This window comes from Trematomus bernacchii, unplaced genomic scaffold, assembly GCF_902827165.1.
Source record: "Trematomus bernacchii unplaced genomic scaffold, fTreBer1.1, whole genome shotgun sequence".
Lineage (NCBI taxonomy): Eukaryota > Metazoa > Chordata > Actinopteri > Perciformes > Nototheniidae > Trematomus > Trematomus bernacchii.
In genome coordinates, this window is record NW_022987739.1 from 24,582,677 (window position 1) to 24,601,334 (window position 18,658).

The window sequence follows — 18,658 nt, forward strand, 5'->3', positions numbered from 1 at the left end:
TTTATAGATTCATTTTACTCACAATTGTCAGCAGGAGCCCTGAGAGGCAAACATGTTTTTTCTCTCCTGTGCTACTTAGAAATGAAATTAAAGTTTTGCAATCACTCTAATATCCTTAATATTTGTCATCTTTGAAAACAGGTGGAAAATACCTTCATCACAGCCAGATTTTAGTGATGTCACAAAAGTTTCAGGCAGGGGGGGGGGGGGGGTGTGTTGGAGAGAAACTCCCTCTGGAGGGAACTTTGGGATTTTAGCCTTTGCAGACCATTTACATGCACACAAACCTATAGAATACACTACAGGTAACGGAAAACCCCCAAAAATCATAACAGGGCCCCTTTAATAGAGGATGGATCTACAGCTTCATGATCAGTGTGGATAGCACTTGGCTCGGTTTCAACCCTCCTTTTGTTAAAAAGTACAAATGCTTGAACACATTTGACTGTATGAGTTGCTTTTAAAGTTCCCAGAGCTTCTGGTGATATGATGTAATAGACAGTCTCAAAATAGATGGCATGCCTTGAGAAAAATGTGACATTAATAACAGTAATGTGCTGATAAAACAACGAGTAGAAACACTCCTTCACAGTCTGATACAAGTTACTAGACTTTGTTATACGCATTTAAGTCCAAATGATTCATGTCGGCCTACAAGGGTGCTGAACTCTATTCCAAAAATAAATAAAGTGGGTCAGCTGTATTTGGGTGGTTTAATCTCCTATTGCAGCTCTGTCATTCTTCTTCTAGCCACAGTAAGCTAAGAAAAGCATTGAAAAACAGGCTCTCTGCGAATGAAATGTTATTATTATTCCTCTATTTTCAGTTCACTTCAGGATAAAGTGTGTGAAAACTCAATATTACACACACGCGCACAGAGCTGGAGATTTGGAGGAGTAAAGGAAAACTAGATATGAACTCCGGAGAGATATCAGCAGTGCAAAGGGACAATACAGAGAAAAAGTGGAGGCTGACTTCAGAGGCTGTAACACCCGGAACATGTGGGCGGGACAAAGAACAATGACAGACTACAAAGGAGCAGCGGGGGGTGCTGCGGGAGTGTCTGCGTACGCATCTCTCCCAGACGAGCTGAACAGTTTTTTGGCACGATTTGAGAGCAGCCAGGCTGGGGGTGCAGAGAAGGATCAGGAGCCAGAGCCCTGCCCTCTGGCAGAGGTGTTCACAGACATCTTCAACAGCTCCCTGCTGCAGTCTGTAGTCCCCACATGTTTTAAACACTCCACCATCGTTCCTGTCCCCAAAAAGAAAAGCAAACAGGTCCACAGACGACGCCATAGCCCTCACCATCCACACTGCCCTCTCACACCTGGACCAGAGGAACACATCTGTGAGAATGCTGTTCATTGACTACAGTTCAGCATTCAATACCATTGTGCCCTCCAAGCTGGTCATCCCGAGGGCTCAACAGCGCCCTCTGTGACTGGATCCTGAACTTCCAGACGGGCAGACCCCAGGCAGTGCGGGTGGGAAACATCACATCCTCCATCCTGATCCTCAACACCGGAGCCCCTCAAGGCTGCGTGCTCAGCCCTCTCCTCTACTCCCTGTTCACACACGACTGCGTGGCCACACACAGCTCCAACACCATCGTGAAGTTTGCTGACGACACGACCGTCATCGCCCAGATCACAGACGGCGACGAGACGGCGTACAGAGAGGAGGTCGAAAACCTGACATCTTGGTGCCAGGAGAACAACCTCCATCTCAAGGTCAGCAAAACAAAGGAGCTGATTGTGGATTACAGGAAGCAGCAGGGAGAGGGACGCGCCCCCATCGACATCAATGGGACTACGGTGGAGAGAGTCAGCAGCTTCAGGTTCCTTGGGGTCCACATCACTGAGGACCTGACATGGACTCTTCTAGGGTTGAACGATTCATCGATTTGAAATCGAAATCGCGATTTGAAATGATGCGATTATCAAATCGCAAAGCGATTTTTTCATCTTGTGTGTCAGTCATCCACACCAATCAGAAGTGCTGTGCTCCACATGTACCAGCCATTGTTAACCAATCAGAAGTGGCCCATGATAGAAGGTGATAGACAGATTGATCCAATCACCTGCCAAGTATTTTGGAAAGTGCCTGCCCTTTTCCAAATGGCTTCCAATGGAGCTTTCCTAGATGGTTTGGTGAAACAAACATCTGAGTCAGGTTAGTAATGCTCCATCACATGTTTCTATTACAAGGGGAATCTTAAACTGAAGCTTGACTTTAAAGCAACCCAATGGAAGTTTCATGTAAGTTTAGTTATTTCACTCGTAGCTCTGGCTAGAGACGGGAGCACGTTGATACGACCTTCCTAGCCGGAGATATGGCCGCATTTTACAATAAACTTCGGTTGGGTCGCTTAAAAACAAATATCGCAAATCGAATCGCAATCGCAATATCTGTCAGAAAAATCGCAATTAGATTATTTCCCCAAATCGTGCAGCCCTAGACTCTTCACACTACCACCATCACCAAAAAAGCTTGACAGCGGCTCTTCTTCCTCCGCAGGCTAAGGAGGTTCAAAATGGACTCCAGGATACTCTGCAACTTCTACAGGTGCACCATAGAGAGGATCCTGACCTTCTACAGGTGCACCATAGAGAGGGTCCTGACCTTCTACAGGTGCACCATAGAGAGGATCCTGACCTTCTACAGGTGCACCATAGAGAGGGTCCTGACCTTCTACAGGTGCACCATAGAGAGGGTCCTGACCTTCTACAGGTGCACCATAGAGAGCATCCTGACCTTCTAAAGATGCACCATAGAGATATCCTGACCTTCTACAGGTGCACCATAGAGAGGGTCCTGACTGGCTGCATCACGGCCTGGTACGGCAGCTGCACCATCCTTAATCGTAAGGCTTTACAGAGGGTGGTGAAAACTGCACAGAACATCCCCAGGACGGAGCTGCCATCCATGGAGGACCTTTACTCCCAGCGGCTCAGGAAGAAATCCCTCAGGATTATAAAAGACCCCCATCACCCCAGCCACAAACTGTTCTGTCTGCTGCCGTCTGGCAGGCGGTACCACAGCATCCGGACTAAAACCACCAGACTCAGGGACAGTTTCATACCACAGGCAATAAGACTGTTAAACAACTGAACTGCTGAAACAACATCCATAACATTCATCTGCTACTTAGAAATTATTTATCTAATCATATTCCAATAACTTGCATATAGACTCTTATTGCACTATTTCAAACTATTTTTGTATTTATTATCTACTATATTTCTGTTTATCTGTGTTATTGTGTTGCACTGTTGGAGGAGCCTGTGACCTAAGATTTTCATCGTCATAACTACACTGTAGCTATGTTTGTATGACAAAATAAAAACCTTGAACCTTGAACTGTATGCTCCTCAGTATCCTTGCAGATATTACCCGCTGTGTTCATCTCAGCTGGTAACTGTCTGATGGACTGATGTCTCACATTACACTTATGCTTTTCTTCATTTTCCAGGTGATGTGGGGGAAATCAGTGTGACCTAATTTATTCCAATTAACTGTGACTTAGTTGTTCTGCTTATGTCCCTTGCTCTGACACACACATTGAAGTCCATGTGTGGCTTGATGCAAACAGCCAAGCATCAATCTAAAAGACAAAACTCTACAACAGTTTGAGCGTCTGTAGGGACTGGAGGTACGGCAATTCCCGAATCCATTTCCTTAATGGAGGTGTCATTAGAGGCTACCACAGCATGTTGGCTCCAATGACTGTTAGCTGTAGACTGTTGCTTATGCCATGCTGCTGGTTGTGTTGTTGTTTCCTAGTACATTAACTCAAAATTATTTAAAACTGTTTTTACAGGTATTATTCCATCATCAATCGACAACAAAATAACGTGGATGGATTTCAATATAAAATAATTAGTTTGAAGTGTAACAACCAATACAAAAATCCTAGAGGATGCAAAATGGGATAATTGATTACTTTTGAGTAGCAGTCTTACCATAATGCCATGCCGTCGCCTAATTATTTTTATTTATTATAAAACTGAGTAGCACTTAATTTCCTTCAAACATTGCATATTGAGCTGTTGTTTATATCAACAGCACAGTCAAAAAGCAAGTGTGTTTAGCACACATGAGTATATTTATTATATTATTATTTTATTGTGTCACTTTTCCACTCACACTAGCATTGAACAGTGCAGTGTTGAATAAGGGCTGAAAAGACATACAAGTGTCTCAGGAATGGAAGGAAACCTAACCAGAGCTCAAGGAGAGGAATACAAGAACTACTTCACATGTATGAGTGGACATAGATATGACGGCAAACGACCGCTCTGCCTGCTGCAGATGTAAAGGGAAACTCTCTGTGTGCCTTCATAGCTTTTTAAGTTGATAAAATATATATGTGTTCTGAATCATCTCCACTGCATCTAAGTAGCCAAGAATAAATAAAAACAACATTGTGAATAATTGAGTGTTAAAAATGTGCATTTGCTAGAAGTAAATTATCAAAAATATGTTCACTTCCTGGCTCTACCTCTGTAGCTACAAAACAACCTAGCACAATTCCGACCCAGTGGCACCCTCCTGTGTGAAATGCAGTGTTAAAGTATGAGTGTTTTTGTGCCATATCTTGGCACTGCCATACTGAGCGTGCTCTCACCTCCCTGCTGGGTCTTGATCTGCAGAACTTCAGAGGGAGGCCCGTCTCCCACAGAGGTGAAGCCCAGCACCCTCAGGCTGTAGGTGATATCAGCGGTGAGGCCTGAGATGGTGGTGAGCATGCTGTCGTCTGTGTTGTGTTTCTGCCAGGCGCTGAGGGGGGCGTCGTGCTCCGAGCTGTAGTAAACCCGGTAGCCTCGGATTTGTCCGTTGGGCTCTTCTGGAGTTTCCCATTGGACCAGCATGGTGCTGGAGCTCAGCATGCGTGCCTGGATGTGAAGAGGAGGGGATGAAGGGGCCTGCTCGCTTGTACGGGTGTCTACAATTCCACTGGGAGGCCCCCGCCCGACGTTGTTGACGGCCATGACACGAAACTCATATTCCGAGAATGGGCTGAGGCCGCCAATGCTGTATCGAGTCGTGGCTACCCCGTCTACTTCCTGGAAGCCGTTGTCGGACACTTTGGCACGGTACTGGATCACATAGTAGGATACTGGTTCTGGGTTGCCAGAGTCCCAGGTGAGGGTGACACTGGTGGCCGTGGTTTCTGTCACAATGAGGGAGGTGGGTGGCCTGGGCAGAGCTGTTAAAGAGCAGAGAAAAAACTGTCAGATATCTGAAGGAACAACTGCTGAAGCTCTGTGGGCATGGAGCTGCTCAACAAAACAGGCTGTGGGTTCATTATCATTCAGAAGCCTCTCCTCATCGGCACAGGGCCTGTATTATTATGTTGGTGTTATGCTGCCACGCAGGCCTGAACCCATCTGTAGTCGACATAACCAGAGCTGGAGTTCATCACAAGTTCACATTTTTAATGCATACACAGAAGAGATACTGTCCTGAATGTTTACAAGATAGAGCTAAACTATTTGTTAGTTTCATATGGAGCCCTCAGGTGTCTTGGAGCGAATCCAATTACAGTTCATGCACAGAAGTTCATAAATTGTGGACACAGTTTAAAAAATGTATGCTCTTGGATAACAGTATTTGTGTACACAATTGAAAAGAACATAAGGTTAAACAATCATGGACATTAGAGTATTTAACATATAACAAAACGTTTTTTAAAAGGCTAAATATTAAGTGGCTTTTTTTAACCTTATAAAATATAATAAGCTATACTGTGTACTTAACAGGGTAACCAGAAATCAATGCATGTCTATGTTATAAGCCTACTTTGGATAATGTCAGATGTGTACCTATCCAGGCAAAGTGAAAGTAAATAAAAAAATGACGACATTTTAAAAACGTTTTCTCTGTTTAGGCAACAACAAAAAACACCCCAATTTATATGTCAAGGTTAAATTGGCATCTCAACCCTACTATCGTTGTTTTGTGAGAATGTGCAAGTAAGTCTGAGTAATGATTTCATGTAGTGTTTACTTGGTGGCTTGGACTAACGTCAAATCATTTTGGACCCTCCTTTTTGTACAAGGGGTATAGCACCCAGGCACCAGACCCCCTTCACCCCCTCTGTCCATCCCTAGCTGATGGTGACTCAACATTTGCCCAGGCTTATTACGCACTAAAACCCCTCTGCAGGGATAAACCTTTCCAATTTGCACGATATTTCATTTGAAGAATTGCTAGAACATTCATTTGTGAAAAGATTATCTTAGATTGAAGGTCCAACATTTGTCAGAGCTTTCAACCGCATTGTACAGTGAGAAGCAGTGGAAAGCTAGTGAGAAAGCATTTGATACTTTTTGGAAATGAACTTACAAATTGTAACAAATTGTAACTTGAAAAAATAATTTCATATGGACACTGGCATTCCTGGACTTCCATACAACTAGGGCTTAGTGAAATCGCTTAGTTGTTGGACCTCTTTAAAACAGTACCAAAAAACATCTCGTAATAGGCACAAAAAGCATGTGATAAACAAATACAATCAAATACAAAGCGCTAATTGAATTTGTCATCACAAAATAATTCAGACATTTAGATACTGATCCAGGTTTCTGACCTTTGACAATGATCTGGGCGGTGGTCTCGATCATGCCCAGGGAGGAGATGGCCACACAGGTGTAGTTTGCAGACTGGCGGATGTTGGTGAGCTCCAGCACGTTTCGGCCAATCGGCATCTCCTCCTCCCGGGTCAGCTCCACCTCGCCACTCACCCACTTGACAAAAGGCATGGGGGCACCGACCGCAACGCAGGTGAGGTTGACGCTGCCGCCGGGCATCACCTCGTGATTGGTGGGGGGGATGGAGAAACGGGGAGGTACACGACGAACTGCAGGAGGTAGAGAGGGGGAGTTAGACAGGATACTGAGGAGGGGGGGGTCACAGGACCACTGGCAGACGTCATGAATCACTGGCCTGGATTTTACTGTGCACCAGCGCGTTAGAACTGAATAACAGCTGTACTGTCCCATCATGCTCTTAAGTTAGGTTTAGACTATTTTATACAGAATCAAGGTTGTTACGCTCTGAACTTTTCTCCTGCTTGTTATATTGGAAATACTGTAAGTGTTTTTGTTCTAAAGCCATATAACACAAGAACAGTATAACTAGGTTACCTCAGGTTATTCAGAAATATCCCCTCCTCACACATTTTGAAATACAGCCAAGCCCCGGGGAAGTGCGCCGGTTGAAGCAAACTTTTGTAGTGGCCAAACGGCGGTACTACAACGTACGTAGCATTGGCATTATTCTGAATCATTATCACCCTTTATAACAGAAGATGTCATGCCCCCCCTTTAAGTGTGACCATTCAGAAGAGATATAAAATATAGTATATATTACAGTTTTTGTTAGACATGTTTCTAACCATAATAATACAATTAAATATTCCTATAAATTCCACTTAAATGTCATTCAGAAGCATCTTGGTCTCACCAACGTAAGGCATTGTGCTGGAACGCTTTACAGTCTGGAACTAACACACATTAGTTTGCCTCTTGGAGCCCCATGATGTTCATATGGCATTACCTATTATACGCCAACTTTTCTCCAATACATATAAATTAGGGTTCACTTGGAAATGGAGGAAATTGAGAGCCTGTGCCTAAGGCGTGTGATTTCTCTGGAGTATCTGGGGTTTCCTGCTGGGCTGCAGGGATTACAATGCACCTGAAGTCTTCTGTGCTGCCTGTGTGGAGAACTCCCATCTCATCCTGATGCTAAGGCTGTAGAGAATACTGAAGAATTCTCCCCTATTGTGAGCTCCCTTCCACAGAAATCTCCCCCTAAGAGCTGGGATTTCATTACACTGCATCTGAATTAGTGTAACAGTACTGTGTGTCGTTAAATTAGCAGATGGCCGTGTTGCACAAGTGAAGCTCTCTTGACTTAGGCGAACACAGAGTCAGGGAAATCTGACTCACAGAGTGTAATATAAGCTGCGGGCTGGTATATGGGTGTGGGGCGCTTACACTGCGGATCAGAGGCTTTTCTTGAGGTTTGATCTTGGTTTAACCACAGAGAGGGAAGAGTTCTATCATCGTGTACTTCAGAAATAAAATCAGATGTAGAAGTAGTGATGCTAACTGGTAAGTAGCACTGGTATAGGTACATCATGTTTTGCTGATATAACTGATAATTCAGTGACTTCTTGAGTCATTTTGTCGGGGAGGGGAAATAGTGTTTTGGGCACTGATCATACAAGAACAGCATTGTGTGCTGGCATAGGAAGAGGCACACTCAGAAACCAGACGGCTGGCATTCATTCCTGTGGAGGCTGAAGCACCGGAGAACATGAAGTAGAAGAGAAGGAGGATGAGAGGAGAAAGAGAGCTATAAAGGAGTAAAGAAGGAAGATTTAGGGGCAAACTGCTAGGTTAGTTGGGTGGGGGCTCAAGGGAAATCTTTCTTTTTGTAGCTGGTCTCATGCTGGATGCTGGTGGACTTCAAATTAGAATTTTTACAACCCGACAGCAAGGATATTTATTTTCAGGATCAATACCATTATCGATCAATGCCGATGAGGCGGTGCTAAGAATCAACATGGAAACCAAATACCTCTCTATTAGAAGTCTATGTTCAATTGTTTGCTTTAATTAGCGCATGACTAAAAGTCACAGAATATTTCAATAGATGTTGTCTTTATTATGTCATAATTGTCAATTCATGATAATTCTTCATTACATTTGTTTAATGGTTATGCAACATGTATGACGATATAACGAGGCTTCTTCATATCAGTGGATGGTCGACTCGGTGCCTTCTAAAGAAACTTCGTATTGTTTTATGTTCAGAGACTTTAGGCTGGGTTCAACCTCGAATATATTTGAGGATGAATAGATCTCTCATGAGCTTTTATTGCATGGCAGTTCTGGGACAAGAATCTACATTTGAGCAGGTGCACAGCAAAAACCAGGACTCTACATTTCATAACCCCATTGATCTTCTGTTGGTAAGTGGTAATACTACAGCCAGTAAGACATCAGAGGTCTCACTGATAGACATCATCACATTGGAATACCTGTTGATATCATTACCACAGTGAAGGGGGGGGTATGTAGGACAGTAAGGATGAGTCAACCTCAGTTGGCCAGCATAACATCAGAACTGTTTCTAATTTAAAGAATCTAAATGCAAATTAACATTTTGCAAACATTTCAGTTTTACATGAGTGCAATTTGAATTATGTGTTTAGTAGCTTTTCCAAATGATTCATCCTCACAGAACTAAAAGAGAAATGTAAGAAGAACCTACTAGTTATGAATTATGGAAGGTTATTTATGGTGCTTAATCAGCAAAGTGATGTTTAAAGCCACTATTTGTGTAATATGCTCCATTTAGCCTTGGGAGAGTCCAGTCAATAGACAAACCTTAGATTGAGGAGAAACAATGCGGATTCAGCCGCTCTAAATCTGAGGCCATGGTTCTCAGCTGGACATTAATGGACTGTCTGCTCCGAGTATTGAATGAATCCTTACCCCAAGGGGTCTTGTTCTCAAGTGAGGGGAAACATGGAAGGGCTGAAGACTAGGAGTAGCAGCAGCGGTATTGCAGTAGCTTTACTGCACCATCTGATGCAGAGAGAGCTGAGCCAGAAGGCAAAGCTCTCAATCTTTCCTACTCTCACTGTATGGTCATGAAGGATGGGTCATGACCTAAAGAACACGTTCCATCGTACAAGCGGACAAAATGGGTATGCTCCAGGGGTTGGCTGACATATCCTACATGAGATTTGAGGGACACAAGACAGACCCAGGACCACGTAGTGCGATTATATCTCCACGCTGGCCTAGGAATGTCTTTGAATCACCCAGTTGGAGCTGGTTCATTTGGCCAGGGAAAGGGAAGTAAGGAACCATGTTCAGGAACTGCAACCACTCTAACCGCACTTCAGATAAACGGATAAGGAAGGATGGAAGGATCGATGGAATACATTTGGATCTTTGATAATCTGTTCATGTTTATTCATTCTTGACTGAGACACCGTGGTTAGCCTAAGGTGGATCTGTGGTGCCATCACTCCCTGATATTTCAACTCCTTCATTTCATTAGGGTCATTAAGATCTTCGAATCCTCCACTACATTCAGGTAGCAATTCTAGAAGGGGTATGTAAATATTATGTGTGTAATACCGATGAGTTGTACATATCCATCCATCAATTGTCAGAGTGGCCACAGGCTAAGCAAATTAGATCATACGGTACATCCCAAGGCATTGAGACCTATATTGAATAGCAACTATAGTATAATTTAAAATATAGATAATATTAATTTACATTTTCAAGGAAGGAGCTTCAGTTTAGTTTAAGACAGATAACACTGAGATGTTTGCTTGTTGAGGATCATCACAGTTGTGGTTTCTGATGCTGGATGTTATCAATGTGCTGGCCAGCACTGAGGGAATCATCATGTCCTTATATTAGTCAATTAGAAACCATAACGTAACTTGTTCACAAGGAAGATGCTCACAATGTCATGACAAAATGTAACTTAGTCATAAGTTACAGGATTATTGTTAGAGTTGCTTCTGTTAGTGTGCACAATGGCCTGATGGTTGGATGACTGAGGTACTGACACAGGGTGAGACTGAGTTTTCTACACAGTCGCCACAAGGACATTCAGAAATAACAGATGCACATAAGGATGAGCTAATAGTTAGAATGCAGACAAACACATATCTTTGTTGGCATGCTAGATAAAAGAGACAAGAGAAAAAGGGAGAAGGTAGAGAAGATAAGTCCTAATAAAGGAATAGCTAGAGTTAAAGGAGAAGCTACGATGGGTGGGGAAGCAAACATCTGTATGCAAGCAGGAGAGGTAGCAGCATGCATACTGCAGGAGTTATAGACAGGCATCAAGCATATTCAATTGATAAATGCGGTGATTGGCATCTCAAGTAGAAGAAGCTTATTTCTTCCACTGGATTGATGACATCTCAGGTTTAAGTCTAATGTTCATTCTATCATATTTCATAATCAGAACTTCGACTTGGTACCACAGGTCATACACAGTCTCCGTGGAAGTCAAACAAAGAGAGGTACATATGATTCTGCAAGTTTCTCTTTGTCACATTTACTTTAAACAAGTTTTTCTTAACTATGTACATATTAATGAAAAAGTCCTCTTACATGCATCACTCTAACGGTTTAATCAAAAAGTAAACCTGTATTTTTAATTATAATGGGTAGGCTAATAATCGCCCGATTCAGTGCAATATTAATTTAAAGTTCTTATGTTTAATAAAAAGTAAGCAGAATCATGTTTACGACAGGTAGAATTCCCTTTTTTTTATCACTTCCTGTCTGACAGAAAGATGACTTTGAAGAGTGCCTGGCACAAGAAGCATGACGGGCCCTTTGATTAGCAACTGAACTAGGTAAGCAGAAATGGGAATAAATTCCTTGCTAGAATTGGCTGTTATTCAAAACATCCAGTAGCTACATGCTGGCCAAAGCATTCATCAGAATGGACATGACAAAATGTGATGATAAGTGCATCATCCACACAAAGCATTGTGCTGATGAAGACTTTGTAATGTAACCATGGACAGGGCTTAGGAAACTTTTGCAACATTTCTGGTGGTGAACTGCACTGAGCAATATGTCATTAGAGCTTTATAACTTAAAATATTCCTCTTTTTCTCATGTGGAAAGGATGGAGATGAAACACGTAATGCTGTAGCTCACTGAAGATAAGAGTCACTTCAGACTGAGTTCTCATTCTGAGACTCACACATTCTGTGCCAAAGGTGACGGCAGTATTAATGGGCCTTCATCCCATCCTGCACTCTGCACTAAAGCTTTTTTCTGGGATACAAACCCTTGAAATCGACTTTAGTTTGAAGTTGTACCAACTAAGTTATATTACGCTAAAGTAGTTGCCCATTCAGCCAGTATGTGAAGCTTTATACAAAGGGCTACTCAGTTCCACACTAGATTTATTATTCAAAAGCGATTATGTATTGGGTCACAATACATTTTTTCACATTCCTACCACGTCAAAAATAACAGATGTAATGTTTTTTTCCTAGAATCCTAATGTGTACCCTTTGACTTCAAACATACGTCAAATCAATGAAGAAACAAGAACAAAAGCTACTGTAACACAGAAGATGACCAACAAGCTGCACCACATGTCTGCAAATCTATCAAACCTAAACTAGCCCAGCTTGGGCTTAAACTCTCTCCAATAGCATTTCACTCCCCCTCCATTTCTGAGCTCTTCAGCATTCTCCTATTAATGATCCAGCAGTGAGAGTCTTTGAAAAGGCTGTAAACATGTTTGAGGCTATTTGCTTCTTCTAGAGAGTGTAGTTTTCTGAGATAAGAGCAGAGTGTGTGCTCAGAGGCTGCCGCTCAGACTAATGGTGGTCAGACAGCCGATGAGAGCTGGGATGAGCCATGCCTTTGAATTAGCCAAGACAATAACAACACTATCAGCATGCAGAGAGGACATCATGACACTGACACAACATTCTGTGAAGTGAGCACATACTCAAATGATGTTATGGTTATAAATTATGTAACGTTTTTGTTCCCTCACCAGGAAAGGCGTGAGTTGAGTGACACATCATCATGATCTCTTTGTCCCTAGTTAGTTGATATTCAAAAACCATGCAAGTATCAATGTTTTTGTGAAGGTTCTGTTAACCATTCATCTCAAACCTATGCAATTACATTTATTGGAGAAAAATCATGTATAATGCCATTTACCCAGAAGGCCGCATTTTGTGTCCGTTGTGAAACCATGGACTTATTAGTCGTACATATGTGAGGTAAGTAACTTTCCTCACGGACGTCACATACTTAATTTACATATGTAACATCAGTAATGTAACAAACGTATTTTCCTTAACCATAAAAGGTCAGTCTGTTGCCTAACCCTAACCAAGAAGTTGCGATGCTAACCACATGTTTAAATCAGTGACGGTTTGCACTTGTTGCTGGTACTTAATTGTTTTGGGGTTCATTGGCAAAAAATAATTCCGTCATTAAGGAATAAGTAATGTTGGGATTATTTTAAAATTACTATACATTTTTACAAGGTGATGACTTATTTGTATCTTTGTTTCTCAGTTTGGAATGGCAGATGTCTCTTAGTAATATGTTACACATCTGTAATATGAATATCAGGAAACAGGTTTCTCAAATGTTTCATCCAGCAACAAGACATTTAACAAATCCTATTGCTTTTTGTTTTGCATATTTGACCTGGGATGGTGCTGGCACTCAGTTTTTAATATAGTTCACTGTAACTGTATCACCAAATTAGGTTTGCATTGTTTCGTGTGAGAAATTAACAGTTACAATTTGCAATATGTAATGAAGTTCATTCCAGTGACAACAGGAAGAGACACTTTTGTCACTGAGATCTAATAAATATATTATACATGTCATATTTGTTGCTGCCAACATTTATTTTCTGATGGTGAGGCAACATTTTTATTCTTAATAAATCTCTGTGAACCATTGGTTCCCAACTGAAACCTAAATGTAAACTGAACTTCCTGTCATGTGACATTGAAAAACAAAAGGAAGAATACATTGCTCCTCACACAGTTGCTACTTTACTCAAAGGCCTTTCCGTGTCACATCCTCCTATAGAACCTTTCCTAGTGGGGAAATGTACGTATATATTTTGTGCAAAAGCAATAAGACATGCACATTTCACAACATTTCAGAAGCACAATCTGCTGCATGGAGCAATATATAATGTGATGCAAGGAAGCATGTACTGTAGCATGGGAAGAGGGGGGGGGGGGGTTGCATTATGGGGTTAGGGTCCTGAGAGAGAGGCCGGGACGGGCCAGAGGCGCCCAGCATGAAGCTGGCGCAGCACGGCTCCAGTCTGCCAGGCCTGGGCTTTAGGAGGGTAAAGAGTGAAAGAACCAACCTTCACGTTGATCTGAGCGGTGAGATTTGGATTGTATTTTTTTGATGGCGGGGGGCAATGATGATGGAGGGATTCAAGATAAAGTGAAAAATAAAAAGTAAACAACGAGAGGGGGGGAAATAAGGAGTAGGAGGAAGAAGACAAGGAGAAACAGAGAGAGTAAAACAGGCAAATATCTGCTTATCCATCATGAGTGAGAACAACACAGTAGAGACAATAGCCTGTGCAGTGAGGTGACACACACACACACACACACACACACACACACACACACACACACACACACACACACACACACACACACACACACACACACACACACACACACACACACACACACACACACACACACACACACACACACACACACACACACACACACACACACACACACACACACACACACACACTATAGTAAGGCACAGAGCAATGTGGTGCAAACCAACACGTAAAGCAAAACGACAAAAAAGAACATTATCAGTGCTAATCTCACTTTGAAGGTAACAAAAAGCTATTCCAGTGAGCACCCACTCAGGAGTGAAAAACAGACACACAATTACACATGTTCCTCACTACTTTCCTGCAGTGTTTGAGCCCTTCAGAGCCTGAGAATTAAATATGCGGAGGCTTGCTGACAACCAGACTTCATTAGGAACACAAAGCAGACACTGTCTTACCGCCCACATTTATTCTGACTGTGAGCGAGCTCAGCCACTGGGCCTTGGAATCAATGAGCACAGAGAGATAGCCCTTGATAGGATTAGTCACTCACCTTGGAAATGTGTACTTTTTAGCCATATGCCAAGTCCTCACTGAGGAACATTTCATGTGCTAATACTGAATAAAGGAGCTAATGTGAGTGTTCTATTGGTCCACTTTCCCATTACCTGAACATACTGTGCCTTGTATAACTACATTACTATTGTAGTGCATTTCCATTAAGCTTTTTAAATTCATAATATTTACATATGGCTACCATTATGCAACAATGTCAAAGTATACACTTATCAAAGTTTACATGAATTTGGTCATTTAGTTTAATCTAGTTGTGCTTCCTTGAGGCTTTAGGTGTTTCCCTTTACATCCCATCCCCATAGCATTAGTATGTCTGTTTTGTTGTTGTATTTCTTTCAAATTTCAAATTCAAACTTTCAAACTAAGAGTCTTTTGTAAATAAAATAAGGGTGTTAAAGTGCTATAATGGAGCACTGAGGCTAACTATCTCTTAAAGGCTAAGTGGACCAAGAGATTCTAGTAGCGTTATGTATATGCACAACAACATTAACACACACCTTCTCTCACAACCAACACGGCAAACTTAAAATACTTTCTCACCTGTCCAATACAAGAGGTAGAAAAAGCGAAGCACATTCAACAATTTTAAACAATGTAAATGTTTAACAATTGCCCCCATGTGTAGATAGAAGGATAAGCATTCGAGAGATGAACTGGAAAATATACAGTGTGTGTGAGTGACAGTGAGCGGAGGAGGGATAGTGAAGTGAGGAACCAAAGGAAGACGAGATGTGAAAAGCTGAAGGAGATGAAGACTAAACAAAGCTAAACTGTGAGATGAAAATGGAGACATTAGCTACCAGCACACCGGAATATTCAAAGGTTAAAGCAACACAGACAGAAACCTGGAAAGAGAAGCAGAAATACAGAATCATAAACAAAAGTGAATGTGTTGGCTGCGGCTCTGTTTAAAAAGATTATTTTAACAAAATAGCAATGTGTAGAAGGGCAGACAAATTATCTCTTCATTTTTTGTTGAGACAGATTCTTGGAAAGTATTATGCTTTTGTTCTCAAAGGCAATTTTTATCCTGGGTGGTAGCGCTCTGTGATGTGGAAACTGATGCTTCTGTATCAGTTTCCACAATATGCAACGGAGCTAGATATCATTCACTTCAATTCTGTTTGATGCTGCATATTTTGCTATCGTTGAGTGTTTTGCTCGGGTTGACACTGTTGAGTTTGCGGCTTAAGGTTACACCAGAGAACTTGCTATGAGCTCGTAAATGTGCCCTTTTCATTGAACTACTAAATGTAGTTGTAAGAATACGTCCTGGTCAGAAAGTGTCTGAGCTGTGTCTGTGCTCGGCCTCAGTGTCTTGCTGGCCCAATCACAAGTGATATGACAATAATTAAATGTGACACGGCAGGTTATGTCCCCTGGTGAAGCTTTATTTATCTGTGTGTTTGTGTTTGAAGAAATCTGGAATGTAGGCCCATTATTACTGTCTGACACTAGTAGCATAATGCCTTGTTGGCAGGACCAGCAATGTACCCACCAAAAACTGTCAAGAAAATAAAACATCTGTATACAACTGGCTGAAGGAATGCAATAGTTTTGGATGCAAAACGCCTCTTTGACAATCTAAGGGCCAGTGTCTACATATCGGTTTTTTACGCTGAACTTACATTTGACAATATTTGAACTCTTCAGAAAAGACCAAAAAGCCCATCTGTTGAAGCAGATCAACTGGGTGGATGTTGCTACCGGTGATCGCCTTTCTCAAATCATTCTCCTTGCTACACGGATGTCAGACTGAGCCGTGACAACCTCATTCATAATTATACATACAAAATATAAGGGGGAAAGCAATGTCAAACAAAACGATAGGATCACATATGTATGGATAATAACAAGGAAAGGGGCAATGCTAGTCCATCAAAAATGTCAGTTAGCGTGGTCATCTGTTGTCAAGATGTTGTTGTCATAGAAACATGGGAGGGCTTTTTCAATTAATTGCATGTATAGGCTGACCCAGCTCACACCTTTTTGTAAGATGACGACATTATGTGGACATGAGCCCTGCTTTAGACCTCAGACAATGGGTTAAAATGACATTTGGGAAAATGGGTCAAAATGGGCCTATGCTTAAAATAGTAGAAAAGTGCAACAAAGGTACTAACTGTTCTTTTTTAGGTAAATTCCATCAAAGAGAATCATCATTAAAATGTGAAAAGAACAAAAGATGAAAGCAGAAATGAATCACCCTTCTGCTTTGAAAATTGCGTTTGAGAACATGATATTAGCTGAGGCTAATTGAGTTGTTTGTTGACAAGGCCTACTTATGAGCCGCCTCGAGCCTGCTTTCACCCTGCTGGCTTTTGTTGCAGCACATGCAGTCAAATGAAGAAGACAGGTATGAAATTCCCCTGCCTGCTTGTCTGGCACAGGATGTACAATAGCCAATGGTGTTAGCTTCTCCTTGTGGCAAGACTGAACATGTAAACCCCCATCTCCATCTCCACCAAAACAAAGAGGCAGAACCGCAGCCAACCTCTCTTTCAACCTTGAAGAGCGAACCGCCATCCCCTTCCATCAGCTCGAGGTTAGGCAGGTCAAGCAAGCTAACAGGGCATCGGAGCAAAATACATGAATCACCTCCCGGGAGACAAAGACAAGACAGAAAAGTGAGAGAGAGTAGGAAATGACAGTGTGACTGGACAGGTCCCAACAGGTTTGGCTTCACTGTAGAATCCAGAGAGGCAGAGCATCAGTGCTGTGAGAGGATTTTAGTATTGGAGGCAGCGACCTGAATGGCAATGGGTCGGGGTCAAGAGGGATCTTACCTCGGACGTAAAGGTTAGCTGGAGCAGAGTAGCGAGTCCCGGCGCTGTTGACGGCCACGCACTCGTACTTTCCCTGGTCCGACTCCTCGCTGTTCTCAATCTGGAGAGCTCCTGGGGAGGGAAGCCAAAGTGTCAGCGTTCAGGTCTGCACCTCACACGTTCAAACACACTCACAGGACGGGTGGTGGACTAATCAGAATCAAACGGACATCTAGTTTGCCTTCGTTTCCTAGATAAACCCATCTTTGATATCCTTACATAACCATAGAAACAAGCTTTAGGATTAATGTTTCGCATTTCAATTTGTTTTCTTTATTATTTGCTGGCCTACACTATGTTATAATGTAAGGCAATGACCAAATGTCTAATAGTTGAGGATCCAGGAGCGAGGTGAAGCAGCTGTTCTCTACCAACTGCTGAGGCTTAAAGGATAAGGCTGCTAATATTCCTAATGTTTCGTATTCTCACACTCTGTGAGATGTTCCTTCATGACAATGATCAAAGGCACTGTAGCTCATTATCTTTCCATTAATAGCCACTAGTGCATGCAATGAGTATTAATCTACAGCTGAAAATAGTCTATAAGCCTCTAGCATGGCATGATTTTAGACTTTATTCTTCACTTTTTAAGATGACACTTTTATTTGTTAGCCAATCTTAGAGCCAATGGACTTGGGGCTGAGGGCCACATAGCAGGCAGGCATATTGGACATTATTTATACTATTATAACAACTTACACACTAACACAATATTCATTTAAGGTCTTTCCGTGGAAGTTGTTGATTTATCCTGGTGGTAAATAATGTAAGTACTGACATTCCAAAGTGACGGTCTCAGTTTTTTCCTTTGAAAAATCTATCAAAGTACCAAGTTAAAGAAGGCAGTTCTTGAACACATGAAAAACCGTTGTGAAACCAACTTTGTCCCAATAGCTTTCAGCAACGTGTGTTTGGGGACTCTCAGCATGTACTTTTCAATTGTGACAAGAGAACATGCATAGAGAAACATGCAATGCTTTGAATGTTGATGTAATTAAAAACACTGGATTGTTTAAAATAAGAAGAAGTTAATGAGACCTTTCATTTTGGGGAAATAAAAGATCCAACTTACCTGGCACCATGATTAAAATCCATTTATTAAATAAACGTTTCAT

General features: G+C 41.9%; 1 protein-coding gene across 7 annotated transcripts in view; it reads right to left on the bottom strand.

The window, feature by feature from the left end:
- Nucleotides 1–18,658, bottom strand: part of ptprfa (protein tyrosine phosphatase receptor type Fa) — a 234,625-nt gene that overhangs the window by 91,509 nt on the left and 124,458 nt on the right. For 6 of the 7 annotated variants that reach the window (XM_034147181.1, XM_034147182.1, XM_034147184.1 and 3 more), the window contains exons 6-8: nucleotides 17,505–17,615; nucleotides 6,593–6,862; nucleotides 4,628–5,209 (exon numbers count right to left, since the gene is read on the bottom strand). In XM_034147181.1, coding sequence (XP_034003072.1) covers nucleotides 4,628–5,209; nucleotides 6,593–6,862; nucleotides 17,505–17,615 — 963 coding nt within the window. Of the gene's footprint in view, nucleotides 1–4,627; nucleotides 5,210–6,592; nucleotides 6,863–13,923; nucleotides 13,936–17,504; nucleotides 17,616–18,658 lie in introns of all 7 variants that reach the window. The other variant, XM_034147179.1, reaches the window with a different exon arrangement.